This window comes from Hippocampus comes, unplaced genomic scaffold, assembly GCF_001891065.2.
Source record: "Hippocampus comes isolate QL1 unplaced genomic scaffold, H_comes_QL1_v1.1 scaffold105, whole genome shotgun sequence".
Classification (NCBI taxonomy): Eukaryota; Metazoa; Chordata; class Actinopteri; order Syngnathiformes; family Syngnathidae; genus Hippocampus; species Hippocampus comes.
Window position 1 is genome coordinate 2,126,600 of NW_017806235.1, and position 17,006 is coordinate 2,143,605.

Consider the following 17,006-nt stretch of genomic DNA (forward strand, 5'->3'; position numbering starts at 1 on the left):
CTGGTTGCAAAAAAAAAAAAATCCTGCCCTCGACAAGACAACATGCAGACCCTCTGCCCTTACTTTAACAGTGCCAGAAAGGCGGCTGGTTCCACGTCAGGAAGCTCGATTTCCGTTGACGTCGTCGCCATTCCGCCGTTGAACATAGCATCAAAAACGGCGCTTCCAACGGCCAGAACAAACCTAACAAGTCAGAGCCAGCTAATCAGATTAAAGCATCACCATTGAAGCTTTGTGCAGTTAAAACTGATCTGACCTGTGTGCGGGTATCCTCTGAACCCCCATTCCTTTGCCCACCAAGAAGTGAACGTCACTGAGCACTTCGTTGTTGAACAGAAACGCGACCCTCTCCTTCACGGTGCTCTTTGTCGCCTGCCAGTTGTACACCGGCTCTCGGTACACTAACACGGACGCGGCAGCCGGAGCGGAGGTGGGCGCCGCCGCCGGGGTCGCGTTCGACGCCGCGACAGCTGCCATGTTAGACGCCGGGGTATCCATGCCTCCGGAGCCTGCCGCACTCGCCGAGGTCGGCGGCTGATGAGAGCCCTGTGCGGTCAGTGAAGCTCCGGAGGTCAGAACGCCGTTGCCGTCTAGACCGCCAGGGCCCAGCTGAGGGTTGGATCGTCGAGTAGCTCCCTGCGCCCCGCCAGCCGAACCCAACACTCCGCCATTAGATGCCGGCATCGAGAAAACGCTATTGCTGGGTTGGCTGTTTCCCAGAGGACCCGCGCCGACGAAGTTGAGACACGGAGGCCTGCCACTATTCTCACCAGCAGCCATCTTACATGTAGCACAGGCGAAAAAAAAAACAAAAAACACGCTTCTTCATGTCGTCAGTTTCTAGTGCTATCGACATCAAAAGTTTGTACAGCGCCCTCTATCGCGCGGCCTGTTTGACTTGTAGACATGAATCCATTGTGAATTGTCATACGCCAATAAGACATGACAACATTAAAAAATATAGCTTATATAAATATTTTTCCATTGGAAAAACAGTAAAAAAAAATCACCATTACTAATAAATTGGTTTATATAATGTCGTTTTTCTAGATATGCAAAGATACCAATAAACTATGTACAGCTAAAATAACAATAATATGGTGGATAAATATTCCATTTTAGAAGCAAATATTGTTTCCTCCACTTTCTGCTCTGTGTCTGATTTATGATCAGGAACGATCCTCGGGGAACTGTTTTAAAAATGGCCAGTTTACTAGTTTCCTCTTGTTTTGGTTCTGTATGTGGAGATGGAATTTGGTCAATGTCCAGTGCAGAAGCCTAGCCGAGCCTCGTGGGATACATTAAACCCTAGAGTATTTGCCTGATCACCTTTGACAGAAAGCTGTGAAGTAGCAGTTTTTCAAAGTAACTAATTTCATGCTTTATTAATTTCAGTGGTTTTAATCAAAGTCAAAGAATTTTCAGGCCACCCATGCATCCTTCAATTTTCCTGTATCCATCCCTCAAATGAAAAAGTTTGCTCTAACCTAACCGGTCGAGTCAGACGGCTGAACCACACCATGACATTTCTTCCCAAGAGGGAGATTTACTTTGCCTTTGTGTGTCCTGTGGAGTTCAGTTCATCTTTTCATAAGTGAGGTTCAATAAGTAGCTAAATAAAATTGAATTGAACTATGTGTTACACTGAATTACAAAAAACATTAAATTTACTTTTTAGGAATAAAACAATCCATTTTGGATGAACACTTAGGCCTACTATACGACTGTATGTTGATTTTTTCCCGAATCACTATGGCGAGTTAAATTTGTTTTGAGGTGAGGGAAAAGTTTGAGAACCACCTGACCGGTCAATTGTTTTTCTGGTTTTATTGCGACATAAGTCCCCAATGAAGGCCAGCCACTGATTCTTGACTTTTGACAATATCTGACCCACATCGTGGTTTGGATAAATTCGCTTTGTGGAAGAAAGCACGATTGCAGTCCCACCACGTTGCCGTCCTCCTTTCACCTCCCCTCTTCCTGCTCCTCATTCTACTGACGTCACAGCGGCGAGGGGAGCTGTCCTGCTGAAACAAGATGGCTGTGCGGGCGGGAGGAGCGGCGAGCTGAGGCAATGCAGGGGAGCTACAAAAGTGGACACAGGGTTTCACCCCTGTGCCGAGCAGAAGACGACAGCCGCGCGTAGCGACCGACGAGCCCGTGTGAGAGAACACCTCGTTTATCTTCCTCAAATTTGGCTTTTAACAGTCAGACGGAGGGAGCGAGACTGCAAATCACGGTTCGCTCAGGCAGCGGCGGCTCACCGTAGGACAGCCGGGATCCCTCACGCCACGCGACGGAGATGTCCCTACTATGTGTGGGAGGTAAGACGGATACGAGCATCTTATTTGGCCTCTGACTTTTTAATTAATTTTTTTTTGGTACTGCACCAAACTGTCTGATGGCTCCCCCGTTGATTGAAAACTCTTGCTTTTATGTCAGCATCTCTTCAAATGGCCACCGAACACGTTCTCTCAAGTGTCACTCGCACCTTTTCCTTAGCCCACGAGAGCAGATTGGTGTGGGGGCAACGTGAGAGGCGAAACCGGTCGTCACCTTGTGTGTTATCAAAGTACCTAAAATTGTAGTTAGCTGGACCAACGTATATTGGACTGTCTTTTCCTGCTTGAGCAAATAACGTAGCTGTTGAGTTTGTCTACTGTGTGTGTGTGTGCGTGTGTGTGTGTGTGTGTGTGTGTGTTGTGCGTGTGTGTGTGCGCGCGCGTCTTCCACTCATCATTTCGCATGTGCAGACCGATGAGCAGGACGTGGAAAAGCCCCTGCCGTTGCCGCGTTGTTGCCATTGCCGCCTCCCTCCTTCTGCCGCTCGGCTGTAGTCGTGAGGGAATACTCGCCGGGTGGAGGGAAGTGCGCGTCACTTCTCAACGTTTCCCCCTCTCCGGCGATGCGTCATCTCCTCCCACCCGAAAAAAAAAAAACACCTGATGCTGATGCTGGAGCCTCCCGTTGTCATGATGAATAAACCCTTGGTACGATTGCCCATTGAAAATAGAAGCTGGGTAAAGCTGAAGTCAAATAACTCCCCTCCCTTTCCATTGATTTTATGAAGTGTTAAGTCAATGCTTTAATGACGTGTCGCACTAGATGAGCCCGTGAGCAAGGCATCGACGCCACAACTGTTTCACTATGCTTTGTGGGCAACCAATGGAATTTTCTTTCTACTGAAGCTTGACTGATATTGGTGGTGGTGCGGTGGGGGGATATTCATTACTTCACTTTCTTTATAAAGAGGTTCTTGGGTTTATTTTTTCAATAAAAGGATGATAGGCAGCACCAGCATGCTCGATATGAAAGTATTTTTAACTGAATTTGACCAAAGAACATTCAACAAAATAGTTCAGGGCAGGGCTCCGCTTGCAAATGTCATATGACCAAACCCAGAAAACAGCTAAGCTGTGATTGGTCGTTACCTGAGCAACTGTGATGTCATTTTCAGTCGACACCAAGTGGCAAAATGGCCGCCCCCAGAGATGGCTAAAAATGCGTGGATTTTGCTGCTTAATTCAGATTCCACAAATGTGCAAGAATGCGTCAGTTTGGAGGGGTGCGGATGTACGATTTGTAAACGTACTTTTCGATATTCAACCTCTGAGGGGTTTTATGGCCTTACGTTCAAGACAGGGGTTGTTTTTCTACTTTGTAAATTTCAGCCATTGAAATTTGACAATTGCATTCAACTACATTGCAATGTCATTTTGAATTCAATGAAATGTTCATCCCTACCGGTGATTAACTGGTAACCATTCCAGTGTGTCATCTGCCTTTCACCCAACGTCATCTCGGATGAACTCCAGCTCCCTGCCCCCCCGAACACGATGAGCTGTCTAGAAAATGAATGAATGAATGGATGGCTCGGTGAATCACCGCAAACGTTTCCTATTCATTGCCGGCCGACCTACAGGTCTCCCTGCTCTAAATGTGAGTAATCACTGTAGTGTGTCAGAGCTCGTGGCCTTAGTCGTATATTTAATGGTGGCCAAATAGGGTGGCAAGGATAGGTAAAGGGGCTTCAAAGTCACCTCTTATGCGTCATCGTTCATGCCAGCCCACCTCATCTCATTCTACCAGGACCGCCCACTGACTGTCCCTGCACTGAGTCAGTCCCGGGTGTCGTTAAAGCCCTCCGAGTGATCCATTCATAAAGGCCGGCCGCGACTGCTGTCAGAGCCGTAGACTACGAGACTTGGCAGAGTGCCTCGCTTTTGTTCCTTTTCCATCATTCATGCTTACCTGACTGGAGCTATTTCTGGCCTCCACAGTACTTGCGCTTCTTCAAGAGGCCGCCTTTCTTCATGCACGGTATCTGTCGACGATGCAGAAAGCAGCCACGCGGACAGATTGTTTGTTTTATAATGTGGTTGCACAAGTGTGCACACCCGCTTACAACCCGGATGTGGTTGTGTTCAGAATTATGCAATCATATTCAAACTCGTGTAAAACGAGAGTCAGCACACACCTGCCACCATTTAAAGTGGCTCATTTTTTTTTTTTTTTTTTTTTTTTTTTTTTTAAAAAGGACGTTTCAGCAGGGGTGTGAAGACTTTTTTCATCCATTGTATTGTCATAGCTTAATCCCCATTTTTCTGAATCACGGCTACCTATCCATAACCTGCTTCCAATAAATTGATCGAAATGGTACAACCCCGCACAGGCAAGCGTTTGAGTTCAAGGCATGTACAATGCACATGTTGGCCGTTGTGCTCGCTGCTTGCATGTGTGACAAAAAAAATGGTGTCATGGAGTCTTGCGGACCTTTCTTGTGACAAACCCACCCTGTCATGGAGATTTATGATCGCCAGCCCTAATTAAGGTTCAGCCTTTCCCAGTCAGAAATCCAATTTCACTTCATATTGATCCTCCTCCCCAATGCGTTGATGCGTCTGTTTTGATATCAAATACAGGAACACTTCCAAAGCCAAACAAACAAAAAAATGGCGTGGGGGGGGGGGGGGGGGGGGCGGTTGCCATTGTGGATTTGGCATGCCAATTTTAGTTTTCATCTAACTCTTCAATTTCTTTATTTCAAATTGTTCCCCAGTCTCATTTCATTTTAAGAGCTGCTACATATTGTGATGTTAACCCTCACCGATACATAAAAATGGATGTCCTCTCACTAGCGTGCACTTGATACAAAAACGGTTTTGCTGACTCAGGACCGATTTTACATAAACTTTTTTTTTTTTTTTTTTTTTGGCTGGTTACTATAGAGACAGGTCGTGATGTGGCAGGCCACTATGAAAGAAGCTGATATTGGTGTGCACAGCACGTATCCCTGGAGGTGATAGAAGTAAACGTTTAGTTCACAACACTCACTTTGGACGGCGTTGATACGCGCGCGTTTGTGTGCGGGATGTGGAAACTCACAGCGAGAGTGACGTGGAGATGGTATAGAACAAGAGCGCACCGGAACGCAGCATTAAAAATATATGCCCCGCCTCTTTGTCAAAGCTGGTAAAACGGCGCTGCAATGTGGACCGTCACTATAAACCGGTGTGTTTAACAAAAAAAAAGAAATGTTTCATCATAATGGCTGGTTTTATCCCTCAGGCTTTTTGCTTTTTGTAACATGACTTCCTTTCCACGCACAACATGTATGGTCTCCTGCCGTGTCACGTTGACAAGGTGTAAACAAGTATGGCTGCCCATGTTTATGCTCGGATGTGTGGACAAGAAAGCAGCGGATTTGCATCGTTGCTGTTTCTCTTCTCTCCAAACAGTTCAGCTAAAGAAACGCTGAGCTGCCTAAAACGTGAAATAAGAGTATTTGGTATTCTGTATGGTACTCCGGTATCTTATATTGTCTTTTTAAATCCCAGAACCGAAGTTGCATGTGTTTTATTATATCTATGTATTTATTTATTTATTTATTTTTGCAAATGAAAGCAGATGGTGTTCTTGTTTGTGACTCTGTCCCCTCTGTGTGGTTCCACAGTGAAGAAAGCCAAGCTGGATGGACCCCAAGGTAAGTCATCAGGTCGATTGCACGCAGAGATTGGCTGCTCCAAAATATGGCGGAATTGTAGGGAGTGTTCGACAAACCACTACAATCTGTTTTATGTCTAAAGGGCATAAAATTACAATAATTCAACAAGGTTTTCTTCTCTTTCTGGCAGAGAAGTTCAACACCTATGTGACTCTGAAAGTCCAAAATGTGAAGAGCACAACCATCGCCGTCAGGGGCAACCTGCCCAGCTGGGAGCAAGACTTCATGTTGTGAGTCCTTCGCTGTCTCCTCTGTCTGTCTTCACTTCACTCCTTCCTGTTTTCTCCTCTCATCCGCTCAATGTCACTCGGCTCCCGTTGCTTGAACACATCAGTGAATTGGACAACGCAGCTTCTTCATCTTCATCATCTCCGCCCCACATCCTCTGCTTGTGCTTTCCGTGCACGATTGGCATCCTTTGAACCCTTTCGTCCACCCTGTAACCCCGATAACATGGGAAGCTGTCCGCTGTTGGAGCCGGCTGTCCCTGAAAGGGTTAAATTCGTTTGTTAGAGCCTGTACCTCAATAACCATCCGAATAATTGAAATCACTCAAACGTTACGCAACGTGCGGTTTAGCGTCGTATTAACATTACGGCATCGGGGGTGATGGATGGTGAGAACCATTTAATATGTGGGCTGCAGCAAACTGGCTGACCACACGGTCCTGTGCATTAGCATTACTAGAATGCTTGGAGGCGTTCAACGTTGTTCTGGGGTTTGACATCGCCGAAGCTCTCTTATGTAATGATTGGGTAGCAGAGAGAGCGAGACGCTCGCCTGTCCTTCAAAGTGCCTTAAAGTGACCTATGTCTTAATTAAAGTCCCACCGATCTCCCGCCAAGCATGTGATCGCATCGCCTTCCCCACCGACGACATCAAGCTCCTTCCTGCCTTCCTTCATCACCCTCTTCCTCATTTCTGATGGCGGACATGAATGCTTTATGCCACGTTAGCCACACTTCTATTTTTGTTCCAGTAGAGGCAACATGTCAACCCCGCCCACTTTCTCTGTTTCTCATTTCAGTGAAATCAACCGCTTGGACCTGGGTCTAACTGTCGAGGTGTGGAACAAAGGCTTAATCTGGGACACGATGGTTGGCACAGTGTGGATTCCCCTCCACAGCATCAGACAGTCAAATGAGGTTGGCCACCAGTGACCCTCAACTCAAACTAAATATTCTTGATGATCAGTGTTGACATGCTTGCGGATGATTTGTGTAGGCCATTTTTTTTTAATGCTCATCCGCCTATCCAGCTCTTTCGTTGTGCACACAGGAAGGCCCGGGTGAGTGGCTCACATTGGACTCTCAGGTCATCATGACTGATAATGAGATCTGCGGCACCAAAGATCCCACGCTTCACCTGATGCTGCTCGACACGCGTTTTGAGCTGCCCCTTGGTGAGTGTATGAGTTCTGCCTTTTCGCACACACGGCGAGTGACCAATCGGAACCTCTGGTGGATGGGGAAATGTGGGGGAAGATAGACGCGGAGCCAAAAGATCTTTGCTGAATACATAACTGTGCCCTCGTACAAAACGATTCTGTCAATCAACAGGCATTGTGATGCCTCCACCGATTAATCAACATGACCTACTTTTTAATGTCGCTTATGTGTGTGTGTGTGTGTGTCCTCTCCCTCTCATCGATCACACTGTGTTCCTTTTCACATTGATTCGGTGTTACTTTCCTGCTGTTTTCGCTTCCTCCAGGTGCTATTGAACATCCGAGTCCTTCGTCTGCGGAACTGCCCTATTTATAGGTCCTAAGGCTTCGAGTGAAATTCCATCGTTGCTTTTATTCGGCTCAAACGAATGGCTTGTTTTTAGCTTGCGCACATGAGCGAGGGGGTGGAAAAAAAAAAAAAACATCAACCAGAGCTACTATTTTTAAATGAGATTAGGTCGATGAGATTTCTCTCACCTGAGTTTGATTTTTGCCTTTCAGACATCCCAGAGGATGAGGCGAGGTACTGGGCCAAAAAACTGGAACAACTTAATGCAATGCGGGAACAAGATGTAAGCATTCACTGTGTCGACCATTCCAACATTTCCCACAGGTTCTCGCGTTTGGAGAGCAAGGCTGCAATGATTCATCGCTATACTATAACTGCGTTATCTATCATTTGTCTCAGTACTCATACCAAGAAGAACAGGAGCGCCCACTCCGGGTTCCGAGCACCCAGTGCTGTAAGTTTTATTCATTGTTTGCGTCATTAATCATTCCTAAAGCAGAGAATTGAAGCGTTTAGTCGCGGACATGTGATTAGATTGCGTTAGTGGGCATGATGTGCAACCACACATGGCGGTGGAGCGCAAACAGTCAACGTTGCCACAGTGGAAGAGATCAATAGTGGGATCGGGTGTCTGGAGGGGAAGCTCCACCATCGTCTCAGTCCGCCGAATCCGCCGAGCCAACAGTCGGCGGCCAGGGAGAAAGACTTCCGGCGTTGGCGCTAAATTCGTTGCCAGAGGAAGCTGGAATGCTCGTCTTTGCATCACCTTGTAATTCATAATTGCGTCTTACACCATTCTCTTTCATTTCAGGTAATTGGAGTTTATGGGGAGATCAACCAAGTGAGTCTGCACGCGGCGTCTGACACTTTGCGCACGTCGTACTCCCGACGTTGCTTGAAATTCCAAGTTTCTACAATCATGAATTCGAATGAGACTTGACGTGTCTATAAATGTTTTAAAAGACTGTAAAGAGACAAAAAGACACGCTGGCTCTTTCTTCATTCCTTCGTGCTTTTCACTAAGCCCTCTTTCAAATTTAACATCCCGGAAAGGAAAATGTCAAAGGACTCAAATAGAGACAACACAGAGAAAAAAAAAAAAAACGTATGCACACTTGCAACTTGCAAGATCAGTTTTTCCAACAGAACACTGAACTATGAATCCATTTTTTTTTTTTTTAACCGTTCATGACTGAATTGTCTTTTCCGTTCCTTGTACCACCTGTCCAGCTCCATATTTATCATCATGCCCATCGTTTGCGTCTTTTGTCTGTGTAGATGATGACCCCGACAGCGCTGTGGATGACAGGGACAGCGACTACCGCAGCGAAACCAGTAACAGCGTCCCACCCCCGTACTACAGCACATCGCAGCCCAACGCGTCTGTCCACCAGTATCCCATCAGCCACCAGCACCGTGACTCCAGAGGCGTCTCGTACCCGCACTTGACCAACAGCCACGACCTTGACTACCATCATCAGCGGACTGTTAGGTGGGTGTCGGAATTATATCGCCCAAAAATGAGTCTCGAAGGCTTCACAAGGCCACAGTTCACACAAAAAAAATTGCCCGATATGGCGGTACACGTAAGAGTGATTGACACAACAAATCCGAATTTCACTTCTCCAACGGAAAATAGTCAATGAATTTCCGCCAAGCAGACTCGATGCGAGTTGTCTTTCGGTGTTGTTTACCCCCACTGTTACATTTCTCACCGCTTATTGACGTAACCTGCGCCGGCTGCGAGTGAAACTCCGCAGCCCTCCACCTCGCTCGATGAATAATTCAAAATGCAATCTAGTGGTCAATACCGCCCCAAAAGATTAGCTGCTTGTGTGAGTGTATTGGACAGGGCAACCCTGGGACATTCTTCTTCATTCCTCCTCTGCTTCTTGGCATCAGTGTGCACTCCTCCCTTTCTGTCTTCACTCTCTTATCTCTCTTTCTCACCCCACCTAAACTCCCTCGTTCACTTCTTCTTAGCCCCAACTTGGCCTTGACATTCATTCCGGTGAAAATACGCTTCCTGTATTTCGTTGCGTTTCCGTATGCTACGTGTTCTTTTTGTTTTGTTATCTCTCCGAAGCCCTTTCAGTTCGCTGTTCCGGTCTATTTCCCTTGCCTACGGTATACACCCAAGTGCATTCTTCCCTCTCTACTTTTTTTTTTTCTTCCAGTCCCGCTGGAAGCTATGCATCATCTGCAGAGTTGAGTCGGTGCAGCAGTCAGCTGAGTGAAGAGGACTACGGCGGGGAATATGGAGAGAGGGATCCGTACGATGAGAACGACTCCTACCACTCGTGCCACTCGTCGGTGAGCTACAGTAAAGGTTCCCCAGACTGGGACCCCGATGAGACTCAAGGTGCATACAGTGATGAGGGTGGCTACAGCAAAGACGGGGGTGAGGAGGCAGCTCTGTACGAGGAAGAAGATGGAGGATTATATGAGGTGGAGGAGGAAGGCCTTTACGAGGACGAAGACTTGATGTACGATGATGACGATTTATACAATTTGGATGGAAACCTCAGCGAGGATTTGGAACCTCCATTCACACCCACCCCAACATCCAGCGCTCCGCCGGCTCTTGACGTCCCGAGCTCGAGACCTCCACTGGAGAAACAACCTTCAGTCCATGAAAAACAGCCCCCCGCGCAACCTGCGAATCAAGTGTCCGGCCAGGGTCCTCCTGCTGGTGTCGCTCCGACAGCACAACCCCTTCCTGGTCATCAAACTTCCCCAGCGCCTAAACAGCCGCCGCCCCCGCAAACGCAGGCACAGACGGCTCCGTCCGCCACCTCCTTCTTCTCAATGGCCAAACCCCTGACAGCCGCAGTCACGGGCTTAGCCTCCACTTTCCTGTCTTCTGTCCCCAACGCCCAACCCGCCCAGTCTCACCCCCCGCCACCGGCTGAACAACATCAGTCCACGGCAGCAAACAATCTTCCGCCTTCACACCCTGCCACCTTAGCTGCAACTCAGCCCCCCTCCACCGCCATGGGTCCTTCTTCCCAGCAGATTGCAAATTCGACACAGCCCGCGTCTTCACTTAACGGTTCTGCCGCTGTACAATCACCCGCCCCCGAGGATGAGGGTTCGCAAATGAAAGAAGAGCCTTGGTTGGAGGAGGAAAATCTACTGGAGGAGGCCGTGGCGTCCCCTAACCCTCCAGAGGAGAATCTCGGCATTGAGCGGAAGGAGCACATCGAAACAAGCGGGCCACCAACCCCTGAGGAAAAAGAGATGACGCCTGAGAGGTTGGAGACACGAAGCTTCGCATGAACAGGATATCCCAAAAGTCACCTTTTTTCATTTCAATTTTAATTTTCATTCCGGGCTTTGCAAGGAGGTTTTTTTGTTCTCGTGTGCAACAAGCTTTATGGCCGTCACGCTGCTCCAACGTGGAGCTTAATTCACACCCACCCGTGGCAAGTTTCAGGCTCTCTTCTTGACAGACCACATAGCGGAAGGCCTGCTATTAATGAACACACCAAACTCCTACCGCAGGTGCTTGGGCGACTGCTAAGGCTTTACCCGTCCCAAATTTAGGTTGTTGAACATCAATATTTCGCTTGAAGCGACAAACTTGCCATCGGTAGCGTGAACTACTCGTGTCAAGCAGTGCGATGGCCATCACGCGTCTAAAACTGGAGCTGAACTGCAGTTGGGGACAGAAAAAAATTCTTGTCAGGCAGCATTTTTTTTTTTTTGGTTCCAATGCGAACCGGTCAGCCATGAGCAAGACCATGATTTGCTTTCAAAAAGTGCAAAGCCTAAAGCTGCCATATGCTGATTGCCTCTCATCTATCTGAATGATACTTGAAACAAAATAGTGTACTTTGTCGGTCGAAAAAGAAATCGTGACTTTTCGGACACCCTGTTCATCTCAGTTATCGCAAGGTCAACGTATTCATATGAAAAATGTCTATGTCAGTCCTCCAGTCATAGAGGAGCCCAAAGAGCCAGTGGATCCAGCGGTCCGAGCCAAAGAGAACTGGCTTCGACTCTACAACAAGGTTTTGGACCAGCTTCGGGAGGTAAGTGCACAACTCTTGCAGGGCTTGCTCGGCCCAGGACCATGTGCGCACGTCCGATTTATCTCCATCTCTTCGATTAAAAAAATATTACGTTCTCAAGACTCTAAAGCTGTCGACGTAGTCTTTGAAATATGGATGTGAAGTACATTATTTATTTATATGCAAAAAAAAATAAAATAAAAACAGTACATAAGGTTCTGCGGTTCTATTTTGAAAGTGTTTGCGAGCTAGAGGTCGGAAAGCATGTATAATGTGTTTCGCATACACTATAAATAAAATATTTTAGTTTTCTTAAAATACGAAATTGGTGACGTGGCAGACAATAAACTTTTCGTTCAGGATGGAGCACCAGGATGCTCCTTGGCTGCCTGATGTAGCTGCTATGTATTGCTGCGAAATATTTGGTTTGCTTTATCAGTTTGCACCTGCATTGTTCACGTTTTTTTTTTTTTTGTTTTTTTTTTTTTTGTTTTTTTTTTTTTTGTTTTTTTTTTTTTTGGTTGTTTTGCTATTCATTGTTTTTGAATTGAGTTGTGCACCGTATTAATCACTTGCTTCAATGTTTCTGTTGATGTACGTACGTCGCTGTTTTTCCCCCACACTTGGCCTCCCTTTCTCTGTCTTTCCTTTGTTTTTGTTTATGTGTCGGCCCACTTTTTGTTTTTGTTCCAGTTTCATGTCATTGCCATCGCAACAACACTCGCGTGCACTTTTCTTGGCCATCATTGGAGCATGCAGAAAGGTAGGTTCCAAGCTGATGGTGGCTTGAAAATAATTTCGGCGATTCTGTATCGGTCTCATCGTCACAATCAAAAGTCAGTTCTTTGGAAGGTCTGCATATGTTCCGTCATGTCTTTGGAGAGCTCTTAGAGTTAGTCAAGCGTTCGCTCACTGAACCTTTTCAATTTTTTTTTCAAGTAAAAAGCATGAAGTGTGCCCTTCATCAATGGAATTTTTAAGCTTTTATAAATGCAGGTCCGTTGCTATATTGTTGTGCATGTAAAACTAAGAAGATTAGCTAGTGCGACATTGAATTGTATTCCCCCCCCCCCCCCCCCGACTCAAAATCTCTTTCATAAAATGTTTTCTTTGTCAGGTGCGAGGAGAAACCTCCAGCTCGTTATGGTTTGGTAAAGGAGGGTAAGTGTCTAACTCAGCATTCCGCACATGAGAGTGAACGCAAATGTGTGTATTGGTGTGAATGACACTTTTAAGATCAAGATGCATTCAGGTATACAATATGCACACCATCAAGGAAATACTACTACTGTACCAGCAGCTTAAAAAAAAAAGCAAAACACTTTTCTTCCACCTTTTTGCTTCAGGCTGATTCCGGTTTGGGCTTTTAGCAAAAATATCCGATGAGTCCAAGTGAGCTTACTTAGCTAGCATTTCAGTAGAAAACAAGAATACAGTAGGTACGTTGTCGGTTCTATTAATCCAGTAGATGTTTGGTAAATCACTGCTACATTGGCTACACTGTTGGTGAATACTTCTGATACAATCTACTTGGTATTCTTGAGCAGAAAAAAAGTATACTGGGCTGAATTGAACCAAATGGAAGAGTGGAGCGAGAATCCATTAAATCTGGGGGAAGATTAGTTTTAATATACGGTGTATTTGTTTGTTTGTTTGTTTGTTTGTTTGTTTATTTGTTTGTTTGTTTGTTTGTTTGTTTGTTTGTTTGTTTGTTTGTTTATTTATTGAACATATATAAAACATACAATAACATGACAAAGTGCAAACAAAAATTATGAAAGGAAAATAAAAGTAAAAGTAAGTAATACAAACATCATCACAGTTATATGTTCAAAGGAGTAGGAAGAAGTATAAAACTTATCTAGTCCTACCCCTTTTTGAGCAATAATGTATATTGATCATTTCCAAAGAAAAGGAAGAAATCTAAATTTCATCAAATACTTTTACCCTTTTGTGTACTATGCTTACCTATTGATACACCTTTCAGTTTGTATATATGTATCATTATTCTTTCTACTTTTTATATCAAATAACTCATATCAAGGACCTTCGGGTTGTCTCCACTGTTGCATCGCACTTCTTGTGGAAAATGTGATGATGGGTCTTCCCTTTTGTATGCAGAATGGGAGGTGCACTCTATAGTATTGACAGCATGCCGGACCTTCGGAAGAGAAAAGCCATTCCTCTTGTCAGGGATCTGGTACGATAAGTCTCTCTCGCACACACGCACACACACACACACACACACACACACACACACACACACACACACACACACACGTTAATTGAAGCAATATTGGATTCTCAATCGGAGGTCAGTCCAGGACAACTAAAATCGGATGAGTTCTTTGTGTTTTCTATTTGGGCTGCATATACCGGTTTGTGAGCACACATGCATCTTAATCAATTAAAAGTCTAGCAGTTCTTGTCATAGGGAACAATTATAAGGCCGAAGGAATGTCCACATTAACATTTTGAAACACGGATACTGCCAAAAATGACTTTTCTCTCAATGTTTTATTTTTTTCATATCACCATCACTTTATTACATCAGGCGATGGTAAGTACGTTTCTATCCAATATATATTTTTAAATTGCACACACTGGTCCGCCTGAATTAATCCCGCCGCCTTTTAATATATTTTCAGTCGCTGGTGCAGAACTCGCGTAAGGCGGGAATCACGTCTGCAATGGCCTCAACAACGCTCGGCAACGAAGAGTTGGTGGGTTTTTCTCCACACGCTCGTTTGTTTCCTGCTTCGGTGACCTCTGTGCCCTTCTTCAAATTCTTCTCCATGTCTTTTGCAGAAAAGTCACGTTTATAAGAAAACGCTGCAGGCTCTCATCTACCCCATCTCCTCCACGACGCCGCACAATTTTGAAGTGTGGACAGCCACCACCCCCACCTACTGCTACGAATGTGAAGGCTTGCTGTGGGGCATCGCCAGACAAGGCATGCGCTGCTCTGAGTGTGGCGTCAAATGTCACGACAAGTGCCAAGATCTGCTGAATGCCGACTGTCTGCAGAGTAAGTTGTTGGCTCGTCGCTCATATGCACATTCACAAAACCGCATTCACGCATTCGTTACATCTACAACTAGTTTAGCTCATAAGTAACGTTGCAAATGTTTTTTTTTTTTTTTTTAATCCTCTATTTTGCTCCCATTCGCTTCCTCCACCTGTCTGTGAAGGGGCTGCTGAGAAAAGTTCCAAGCACGGAGCAGAAGACCGAACCCAGAATATCATCATGGTCCTAAAGGACCGCATGAAGATCAGAGAGCGGAACAAACCGGAGATCTTTGAGCAAATCCAGGAAGTCTTTGGCCTTGACAAATCAACACACGCTACCCAGATGAAACAGATCAAGCAGAGCGTGCTTGACGGTACATCCAAATGGTCAGCAAAGATCAGCATCACTGGTGAGAGAGAGAGAGCACGTTTATATTGGTCTCCAGTTCGATAGAGCTCACCTGACTGTGTAAAAATGCCTGTTGTCTGCGCTACCCTTTCCCATAGTGGTATGTGCACAGGGACTCCAGGCTAAAGACAAAACTGGTTCCAGTGATCCATATGTGACCGTCCAGGTGGGAAAGACCAAAAAAAGAACCAAGACTATTTATGGCAACCTAAACCCAGTGTGGGAAGAGAACTTCCACTTGTGAGTAACGCTATTTTGAATGTTGCCATATTCGCGTCTCTGTATTTGTTTGCTAACAATAACCGTGACTCACTCAGCGAGTGCCACAACTCTTCGGATCGCATCAAGGTTCGAGTGTGGGATGAGGATGATGACATCAAGTCTCGCGTGAAACAGAGGTTCAAACGTGAGAGCGATGATTTCCTCGGTCAAACCATCATTGAAGTCCGCACGCTGAGTGGGGAGATGGATGTTTGGTATAACCTTGGTGAGTTCCCGTGTTCAACCAAAAGGTAGTGAGAGAGGACAGTAATGTTTGTTAAACACGTTGCAGATAAGAAAACATGAACCGGACTGTCACATTTTGTCAGTTGGAGATGGAACAGCCAACTAACAAAACATGTGCTGTATATCTTACTCGCATCTGACAGACAAGAGGACCGATAAATCTGCTGTGTCGGGAGCCATCCGCATGCACATCAGCGTGGAGATTAAAGGAGAGGAGACAGTGGCGCCTTATCACGTCCAGTACACCTGTCTTCATGAGGTCAGGCTCATCGTGTGGGAGGGAGGAAATGTTACATTTGCATTTTAATATCATCAAATATATGACAAAACAAACACAAAAAACATAAATAATACAATCTAAATGTCCCCATTGGATGATCGATCTATCTATCTATCTATCTATCTATCTATCTATCTATCTATCTATCTCTCTATCCATCCATCTAACCATCTATCCATCCAGCTATCTAGCCAGCTAGCTAGTTAGCGAGCTATCTAGCTAGAGATTGCTCTGAGTCAAGTTTTTTTTTTTCTAATACCCCGTAAGTTGGTTAAATATGGTTCACAATAATCACTACAGTCACAGTAAATCTATTTAGTCATTCACTTGAACTTTCTTTCAAGATTGCTGTAAATCAGCTGGTGGGATACTAAGATGCTAATTTGTTTTTAGGGAAGTTCAAGGGCAGAAATATACTGTATCTCTATTTAAATTACAATATTAACTGCATCCAGTTTTGTATTTTAAGTTCAGTACTTTATTGCACTGATAATAGAAATAGAGTAATCCTGAAGGGACGTTTGGTAGTCCCTTCCAAAATGTATCCGAGCTATAAGAAACCCCTTGTATTTTGTCTCTGTTTAGCATCTCTTCCAGTACACCACAGAGGACCAGAATGGCGGCGTAGTAAAGATTCCCGATGCCAAAGGAGACGATGCCTGGAAGGTGTATTTTGAGGAGACTGCTCAGGAGATAGTGGATGAGTTTGCCATGCGTTATGGTGTGGAGTCCATCTACCAGGCTATGACGTCAGTGCTGATCAACTAATTTTTTTTTTTTTGTCTTCCAGTACACCACAGAGGACCAGAATGGCGGCGTAGTAAAGATTCCCGATGCCAAAGGAGACGATGCCTGGAAGGTGTATTTTGAGGAGACTGCTCAGGAGATAGTGGATGAGTTTGCCATGCGTTATGGTGTGGAGTCCATCTACCAGGCTATGACGTCAGTGCTGATCAACTAATTTTTTTTTTTTTGCCGCAGAAACATGCACAATTTATTTGCTAAATGTTCTTTCCCCCCCCCCCCCCCCCTTCCATTCAACAGCCAA

At 45.4% G+C, this 17,006-nt stretch overlaps 2 protein-coding genes across 2 annotated transcripts in view; one reads left to right on the top strand and one right to left on the bottom strand.

Moving 5' to 3' along the window:
• Positions 1–832, bottom strand: part of LOC109507411 (BTB/POZ domain-containing protein 2) — a 5,561-nt gene extending 4,729 nt beyond the window's left edge. Inside the window, 2 exon segments of the mRNA XM_019856826.1 lie at positions 64–183; positions 257–832. Coding sequence (XP_019712385.1) covers positions 64–183; positions 257–780 — 644 coding nt within the window. The 5' untranslated portion in view covers positions 781–832.
• A 963-nt stretch (positions 833–1,795) lies between these two features.
• LOC109507438 (protein unc-13 homolog A-like) overlaps positions 1,796–17,006 on the top strand; it is a 34,645-nt gene continuing 19,434 nt past the window's right edge. Inside the window, exons 1-21 of the mRNA XM_019856868.1 lie at positions 1,796–2,324; positions 5,954–5,983; positions 6,135–6,234; positions 7,032–7,149; positions 7,283–7,406; positions 7,953–8,023; positions 8,140–8,194; positions 8,552–8,581; positions 9,019–9,232; positions 9,918–10,994; positions 11,672–11,774; positions 12,871–12,914; positions 13,875–13,953; positions 14,308–14,313; positions 14,402–14,476; positions 14,562–14,781; positions 14,945–15,172; positions 15,270–15,411; positions 15,489–15,658; positions 15,822–15,937; positions 16,544–16,707. Coding sequence (XP_019712427.1) covers positions 2,303–2,324; positions 5,954–5,983; positions 6,135–6,234; positions 7,032–7,149; positions 7,283–7,406; positions 7,953–8,023; positions 8,140–8,194; positions 8,552–8,581; positions 9,019–9,232; positions 9,918–10,994; positions 11,672–11,774; positions 12,871–12,914; positions 13,875–13,953; positions 14,308–14,313; positions 14,402–14,476; positions 14,562–14,781; positions 14,945–15,172; positions 15,270–15,411; positions 15,489–15,658; positions 15,822–15,937; positions 16,544–16,707 — 3,188 coding nt within the window. The 5' untranslated portion in view covers positions 1,796–2,302. The remainder of the gene's footprint in view (positions 2,325–5,953; positions 5,984–6,134; positions 6,235–7,031; positions 7,150–7,282; positions 7,407–7,952; positions 8,024–8,139; positions 8,195–8,551; positions 8,582–9,018; positions 9,233–9,917; positions 10,995–11,671; positions 11,775–12,870; positions 12,915–13,874; positions 13,954–14,307; positions 14,314–14,401; positions 14,477–14,561; positions 14,782–14,944; positions 15,173–15,269; positions 15,412–15,488; positions 15,659–15,821; positions 15,938–16,543; positions 16,708–17,006) is intronic.